The sequence below is a fragment of the Condylura cristata genome, unplaced genomic scaffold (assembly GCF_000260355.1).
Source record: "Condylura cristata isolate star-nosed mole 26May11 unplaced genomic scaffold, ConCri1.0 scaffold00032, whole genome shotgun sequence".
Classification (NCBI taxonomy): domain Eukaryota; kingdom Metazoa; phylum Chordata; class Mammalia; order Eulipotyphla; family Talpidae; genus Condylura; species Condylura cristata.
Genome location: NW_004567133.1, coordinates 6,201,062 through 6,209,222, shown reverse-complemented (window position 1 = coordinate 6,209,222; position 8,161 = coordinate 6,201,062). Strand labels below are relative to the sequence as shown.

The window sequence follows — 8,161 nt, the reverse complement described above, 5'->3', positions numbered from 1 at the left end:
CCGTGTGCCCCACACCGCCCACCGGCGCAGACAGAGGCAGTGGGTGCAGAGACCGCCGGGGCCGAGACGCACTGGGTCTGGCTGTTTCTACCCCCGACTCCCCGACGCTCTCCCCACACACATCGCTTCCCACTAGGCTGCGGGGTGCTTTGCTCAAGCGCTGTGGTCAAACCTGGCTGCTTACTCTCCAGAGAGCCGCCCCCACCTTCTCTTGGCCCTTGTAACCCAAGTAACAGGTGCCACACGGGGAACACATGCAGCGCCCACACGGTCTCCACCAGTGTCCAGTGCTGCCCAGGCGGCCGCAATCTCTGGGGTGGAGCCTGGGGTCCAGGTGCTGAAGCTTGCTAGCGGACTGCAAGGCACCCCGACTTCTGGGACACCGGTTGTCTAAATTGACCAGTGGAATCAGAAATAGTATCAGCCTGCTGTTTTCTGATGTCTCCCCTCACCTTCCAAACAGGGCTGATTGAGTCATGGAAGCCAGAGCTGAAGTCTGGGTTGAGGCTGGCACCAGGCTGTTCTGGGGAGTACTTTCTGCACCGCCTGGGGAGCAGGCCCTGTGGCTGCTCCTTGCTGAGCCTTGGTGGCCACACAGACTGGGAAACAGCTGAGAGATCTTGGCCACGCTTTTTCTGAACCCCAAGTTTCCATATTTTAAGAGGACTAATATCCCACCTTCCCAGACTCAATGTGGGGTTAAAAGAGCTTTGCCTTCCTCTTCCACGCTGCCTGCTCACAATAAGCCACATGACAGTTCTGAGTCCTTAGGAAACAGGTAAGACTCACTGCCCACAGAAAGGCAGCTTTCCTTCCCGTCACCTGCCCTCAAAGCACCCACACGCGTCCCAGCCAACGTGGGGAGACGCAGAGCGCAGGGACAAAGCTCCTTGGTCCCGTCTCGTCTCATCTTAGTTTTCTGTTTTTAACTTTAGACTTAAAACTTGAGCGTGGGGAGGATTCCGGAGGTCACTGGGTCCGGCACCCACACTTCAAAGATGCAAGAAGTGAGGGCTGGAGTCTTGGGGGAGACTGGGCCCCTCGGATTGCGCGGCTGAGGGAAGGAGCAGCGGCCCAGCGTGGGGCACCCACCTGGAAGGACTGACAGGACTTCATCTGGCTGTCCGAGAGGGCCAGTGTGCTCTGGATCAGGTTCTGGAGCACCAGGAAGTGGATGTCATCCACGCTGAAAGAGGGGAGCAGAGCGACATGAGACCACAGGCCGGGGGGTACCACTGTTCGTCTAGGGCACATTCGATGCTCGTTAAAAGTTTTAATCTCGCGGCCTTCCCTGATGGCGCAGTGGGTAAGGACGCAGCACTGCAGGCTGGCCACAGCCACTTCAGTGCGAGTTCGATGCCCGCCCCGGAGCTGACCCACATGGCGCGGGAGACCTCTCCTGGCCCACCTGCTGCCCCCTCAGCAGTGTGTTTCAGCGATCTGCCTGTTCTGCTCCCCACTCTGTCTCTGGTGAACCCTCTCACTGCCCCTGCACCTCTGGCTTGTATCCCAGTTCTGTACGCATCAATAAATCAATCTTTAAAAACACAGTTTTACTCTCACAATGGTGACATCAATGCCAGTTACCAGTCATAAAACTAAACAAAATAAATGATGGTTTTAGGCCTTGCTAACTGGCCTGTTGTTGCAGGAAAACAGTTTTAATCTAGTGGGTAAAAGGTAGCGTAACCTTCCGAGCCTGGGGAACAGGCTGACACGACAACTAGCATGGGCCGGGCTTAGTTTTTCTTTCCATCCAACTCTAAGCTGGCCTTCCCCAAAGAAAGGAGGCTTCTCTCTGAACTAGCAGACAAAAGTCAAACCGAATAGCAGTTATCCAACTTGGAAAATATCAAACTGAGCTTTCTAACCAGAATTTTGCGCGGAAAGCTCACAGAGGAGTTGGAACGGTTTCCCCAGCCCTCGGAGGCCCGGCAGGGCTGGGCAGGGTTAGCGGAGCGCAGCTTCCTGGGAAAGGCCCAGGAGTAGGTATATTGGTCTTCACGGGCTGGCGGGTGGCTGGCACACCCAGCACCACTCTGTGCCAGAGGAGAAGGCCGCGCAGAGAGCACACGGCGGGAGACAGCGCGCCCAGCAAATGCTTTACTCCCCCTGGCCCGGCAGCCCCAGGGCACGCGCGGCAGCACTCGCCTGGAGAGCTCGTCCTCTTTCCTGATCTGCTCTCTCTCGTCTCCGATCGCCAGCACGCGGTATCTGCGTGAGGGGGGCAGGGCGTGAGGGCGCAGCCGGCCTCCACCAGCACAGCCGGTGCTCTCAGGGCGGCTGGCTGCTGGCTGACATGTTACTCACTACAGGTCAGACATGTACACGTAAGCCGGGAGCGAGACCGTGCCACGCTCTGCACATCACAGGAACAGGCTACGAAGATGAGGGCTGAGGGCTACGAAGACGAGGGTCAGGAGTCGGCCTGGGAGGAGTAAGCGGCAGGACCCAGCGCTGGCTGCCGGAGGCGGCGTGGGGCACGGGTGACCGCTGCGGACCACTGCAGACCGGGCAGGGGTGAGGTGCATGTCTGCAGAGCTTTGGGCCTGTAAGCCCCAGAGCAGATACAAGATGTGAACCTACTTTATCTCAACAAACAGAATTTGGGGGAAAAATAAAGCTTTGTCTGCTTTCATGACTAAAAGTTGCCCCACAGGTTATTAAAAATACATGGGGTTACAAGTTAAGACAGGTCGCCAGGCACGTGAACATCTTTAGGGATGAATGCACAGCACACCGTCTGGGAGTTCTGGGAACAGCTCACCGCGAGAACTGAAGCCCACAGTTAGCTAAAGGATGCCAGCTCTGAAAATGGCCATGCTGGCTGCTGAGGCCTGGCAGCAGGCACGTGATAAGCTGGGTGAACGGAGGGGGGAGCCACTCCAAAAGCCTTGTACCTCTACAAACAGGGGCTCAGGGCGAACAGCCTCTCTTTACGGAGGAAATCCGAGTTCTCCTGAGAGAAGCGGAGGGCTCCAGAGCCCGCCGAGACAGCAGGCCGCGTGGCGTGGCCTGCTCCCGACCAGGGAGAGGCCTGCGGGTCCTGGCCGTGACAGTCTCCTGCCCAGGAGCATCACACAGACCTGCCCAGGCGCAGCTCACCTGGCAAACAGCTCCTGGAGAGTGTCTGGGATGTCAAGGTTAGGATTCTTTAGCGACGACGTGAATTTTTCTTTAAGCTTCTCCACAAATTCTTTAAACTCGTTGGCACAAACCTTTCAACAGACAAGGAGATGTTAAGCCCTTCCTCTCCCTGAAGGGAGGCTCACTGAGACACATCAAGGAATATTTTGCAAGAAACTCCTGTGGCAGGGACCTCCCAAAAACAGACCGAGAGCGGCCCACTGCTGTCTTCCTGCCTCCCCAGGGCAGCGAGTCTGCCAGGAAGAAGCCAGAAGTGCGGACGGCCCCACACCTGCACTGCCAGCCCTTTCCCACAAGTCCTGGGGGGACTCAACATGTGCCGCACGGTCCCCAGAGGGCCTGGGCCAGCAAGCCTGCACTCCCGTCACCTCCCTCCTCCCGGTCTCTTCCCACCTGGGTCGCTGGTGGGAGCCAGTCTCCTTCCTCTCCACTCCCACGTGCCATCACCAGCCCTCATCGTCCCCTCCTCTGCAGTCATGCTGTGACCGCCCAGCCCAGACCTGGTCCCAGTGCAGTCTCACTGCCTCGCCACGTCCAATTCCAGAAACCCGGTGCCCCAACACAGCCCAGAGTGAATCCACACTCCGTCCCTTGAGCTCGCTGGCCACCACGGCCTCGGGCGCCCGCCGCCTCCTTCCTTTGTTGCCGGGGCCTCAACACCTTGTGTTTGCTGGCTCAGTTCAGTGCTATGTCTATGAAAAGTCCTCCGTAGTAAATGTCTCTACATCACCTACTTCTGGAGTCCGCCCTGACTTGGTTTGGGGAGACAGGCTCCTTAGGACAGTCTCAAACAATAAGGCCATCACAGGGCTTCTGCAAAGGCTGTCCTAGTAGTCCAGTGGCCCCCACTTCTTCCTACTGGATCTGCGGTGGTGGCCTGGGCTCCGGCAGTCCCCGGCAAACCATGACATGGCTGGCTTGAGGACGGAAAGCCGACCACTGGGGACCTGGAGTGAAGTGACAGAGGAAGCTGGGTGCACGATGACATCTCTGCTCTGCTGCACAGCCGGGCCTGCCTACCTCTGGGCTGCCAGGTTTGGGGCCTTCTGTTGCTACCAGGTTGCTTTTTTCTGTCACGTGCTTCACAAGGTCTCCGGGTGCACCTCTACGATGTCAGCAGACCCATGCTCCCCCCAGAGCGGCTGCGCCTTCCTCTGCTGCCCACTTCTCTGCCTGTGCCACTGCCCCGGGCTCCCCGAGGTGAGGGCTGGACCTTCACTGTGAATCGTCCCCCGTACGCCCCGCAACGAGCAGAGCATGAACAGAGAGCCAAAAGGCAGAGAAGTGTGGGTGCAGAGGGCAGCTCCCTCCCCGTCAGCCCCCACCGCCCCACCCGCCGCAGAACACTCAGAGAGAAACTCGCACCCTGCCCACAGGCCCCCACAGTCTAGCTGCTCGCCATTTCCGAGGGGCTGCCCTACTTTCTTAGCGAGAGGCCACGACACAGGCCTATAAAGTGGCTTTTCAGGATGGATGCTGGGCAGAATGATATACAAAGTCAAAGAACTGACAAGCTGATTTCCCAAAGGAGCAGGAGAAAAGCCCATGTCTGCCTGACCAGCAGAGGCAGCATGAGACCAGAGGCCGCAGCGGGGCAGACACAGGCCAGGGCATCGTGCGGGCCCACCTTAGGGTCTTCATAGTCACACTTCCGGTTCATGAAATCCCCGATGAGAGCCTTGTCCTGGTACACCTCGACCAGGCAGACCCTGCAGAGAAAGGACAAGGGACCCAGGGCTGACGTCACTCTGAGTGCAGAACCGCCGCTTCTGCCCTAACATTCGAGCCTGCGCTGGGCAGGAAGGACAAATTACTTGCTGTCAAGTGACTACAGCTTTCAAACACGAAGGACCTGGGGTCAGCAGAGGGGCCTCGCTGCGCACACTGTGCCCCTTGGCCTCTCTGAGCTCCTCCTCCCTGTGGGAGCCGAGAGTAGTAACGCTCACCTGCCTCTCACCGGACCTGGCCAGGACCCAACCGGCTGACCTCCATGGAAGCACACGGACATGGACACACGTGCGGCAGGCTTGCTGCTGAGAGCTCGACCACACAGCGCTAACTGCCCCCGCCAGTCTGCCTGTCTCCGGGATGCAAGGAGAGCCTGCCCCGCCCAGGGAAGCGAAGAGGAAGCAGCCAGCGTCTGCTGGGCTCCCAGGAGCCGGCCCCTTGGACCCCAAAGGGCTCGCCAAGGAGAGGCTGGGACTCCTTTTACAGATCGGGGAAGTCAGGGCCCCTGAGGTCACACACAGGCCGAGGGCTGGGCAGGCAGGGTAGATGCGGCGCCTACTGCCATCACTGTTTCGGTCACTGTGACGAAACAGCCTCAAGATAAACTCCCTGCCCCCGGCCCCACAGCTCCAGACTTGCAGGGAGACCCAGGCCTGCCACCCTGCAGCCCCTCGCACTGCACTGCCTCAGGCTGCTATGGGCAGAACCAAAGCATCAGACAAGGGCCCAGGCTCCAGATCTCAATTCACTGCCAATCCCTGTCACTGTGGCCACCTGGCATCTTTTTTCAGGGCCTGTTTCCACTCAAAGTCGAAGAACTGACAAGGTGATTTCCCAAATGAAATCAGGAAAGGCCAAGAGTACAGAGGCTGCACTCAGGCCCCTTGGCCACCTACCCTGACAGTTCTCTACAGGGGTGGTTTGCTCCCCAGGGGACAACTGAACATTTCTGGTTGTCACAGTAGTGGGTGGGGGGTGCTCCCGGCAGTTTGTGGGTAGGGCAGAGATGCTCGCACATCCCCTAGGATGGCCCCCAATAAAGAATTACTAGCCCATGATGTCAACAGTGCTGAGGCTGAGGCCCTGTGAGAGCTGCTCCCCCCGCAGTCCAGGGCTCGGCTGACCTCTCCCTACAGTCTGGCTGACTGCAGGCTGCCATGGCCCAGCCTCCTCCCTCCTGCTGACCTGGGGCCCGACTGACCAGCTGGCAGAGGCATTTCTCTCCAGGTGTGCCACGTGTCCCCTCTGGCCCCACTCTCCTGCTGGCTGCAAGCGTGGGCGCCTGCCCGTACCTCCCACATGCTCTCTGGTCCCCCCACTCATGCTCTACCTGTGGAGGGAGTCACAGGAAGATCTGAAAGGGCTGGCAAGAGCTTTATGCCCCAGCCCTGTGGGCGGATGGGTGAGGCAGCCTTGCTGGCAACCCCCACCTGCTGCGCTACTGGGCACCTGCATCTAACACCGGACCCTGAAGCAAATGGGATGAAAGAGGATGGACCAGAAGCCCTGGAATAACCTTGTCCTGGAGTTAAGAACGTTCCAATAACTCACTTGTAGTTCAGGTAGGCTTGTGGATTTTTGACTATGTAGCGAGCTCTTCGTCCAACTGAATGAGATGTTTTGTCCAAAGACTCTTCAAAGGTGGCGTGCAAAATGTCCCGCACAACCTGCCAGGGCACAAACGGGCCCTTCACCTGGATCAAAGGCAGAACCAAGAGGGAACATCAGCACCTCAGAGCGCACGTATGTATGAGTCACTAACACAAAGCGGGGAGGTGCGTTCTGGGGAGCTTCTCTCAGTGGAGACTCAAAATCGTCACCTGTACTGTCACATTTATGGGGCAGTGACTTTGTGCCTCGCCAGAGCGAGGGCTGGGCATGGAAGAATCAGACGCACTCAATGTCCAGTGGGGAAAGGCCAGCTTTAGGCCCTAACAAGGATGCTCACGTGTCTGGAATTGCGTGAGTCGGGGAGTTCTGGTACAGCAGAGTGCCCAGTGAAGGGCGATACAGGCTTGACCACAGGCTGGGCAGGGCAGACGTTGCGCCCGTGCGTCACACAAGTGGAGCTGGAAGGCACTACTTTAGCAGGCCGGGGCTGTCTCGCCGCAGCATCTGCGAAGGCAGAGCTGAGGCAAGGAAGGGGCTTGACGACAAGGTTACTTCCTTGGCCCTCGGAGGAGGGAGACAAAGAACTCATGCAAGTTCAAGTGCGCAAGTGGGGAGGCTCCACTGACATGGGCAGGGCTCCCTGGCTCCTCCTACATCTGACGTGGTGAAAACCACTGCAAAGGAGTTAGAGCCATGGGGGCAGCATACCGCGCCTCAAGGTTCTTCGTCACAGAAAGGACTGGGTTGCAATTTAGAAGGGGACCGAGGGTGAGAGAGTCTGGTCTACTGAGCCTGCAGCCAAGGAGTACAAGGGGACAGGGCTCCCCTGCGGCACCTCTCCACGGGCAGGCTGTGAACAGGCTACAGGCCTGACCCCCAGGATGCTGCCCGTCGACTCCACCTGGGGCTACCTGGAAGGGGCCTGGGCCGAGGGCAGAGCCCACTCTGGTGGCATCAGAACACACTCTGTAGGAAAGCTCTCCCCCATGCCTTGCCGCAAACTGGAGCGCTCAGGCCAGCACAACAGGGTGCACCCAGCAAGGCCGGGGGAGGTGCCCTGTGGACTCGGGCTCTGACTGCCATTAGGGGAAAGAAGCATTTATGAGAGACAGAACAAGTCCCTCCCCACCGCTAGGGACTCGGGCCAGGCGGGAGGACGCCACGTGACAGCATGGGAGAGAGGAAGGTGGAGAGGAAGGTGGGTGACCCGAGAGACCGCGAGGAGCCTGAGGCGACTGTCCCGACGCACACCGACTGCGTGAGCACCGTGCACAGGCGCCACGCTGGGGGCTGCAGCCGCGAACACAAACAGAGTCTCTGCCCAGAAGCAGCCACTAGGGGGCTGAGAGGCGCCAGAGCACCAGAGCGGGCATGTAAAGCAGATCTCCAAGGCCCAGGAGGGGCACAGCAGTTACTTCCACTCGGCAGGATCAAGGAGGCCTTGCCAGGGAGGGTAAGCAGTTTCTGAAAGATAAGCAGGAGTGTTCCAGGCAGGTGGGACCGGTGGAGGGCGCAGGAAGGGGTGGACTCGCCGCGAAGCCAGAGACAGGCTGCCTGCAGCCCGCACGCGGTCGCCGAGGGCTGCAGGGAACGTGCAAAGGAGGCGCGGGGGGGTCACTGGCCTGGGGCAGCGCGGCCGGGCAGGATGGCCGAGTGGGGAGGCAGGAAAGAGCGC

General features: G+C 59.2%; 1 protein-coding gene across 1 annotated transcript in view; it reads right to left on the bottom strand.

Moving 5' to 3' along the window:
• The window catches only part of GTF3C1 (general transcription factor IIIC, polypeptide 1, alpha 220kDa), a 49,721-nt gene that overhangs the window by 6,137 nt on the left and 35,423 nt on the right, over positions 1–8,161 (bottom strand). Inside the window, exons 25-29 of the mRNA XM_012731645.1 lie at positions 6,427–6,569; positions 4,775–4,856; positions 3,106–3,218; positions 2,152–2,214; positions 974–1,186 (exon numbers count right to left, since the gene is read on the bottom strand). Coding sequence (XP_012587099.1) covers positions 974–1,186; positions 2,152–2,214; positions 3,106–3,218; positions 4,775–4,856; positions 6,427–6,569 — 614 coding nt within the window. The remainder of the gene's footprint in view (positions 1–973; positions 1,187–2,151; positions 2,215–3,105; positions 3,219–4,774; positions 4,857–6,426; positions 6,570–8,161) is intronic.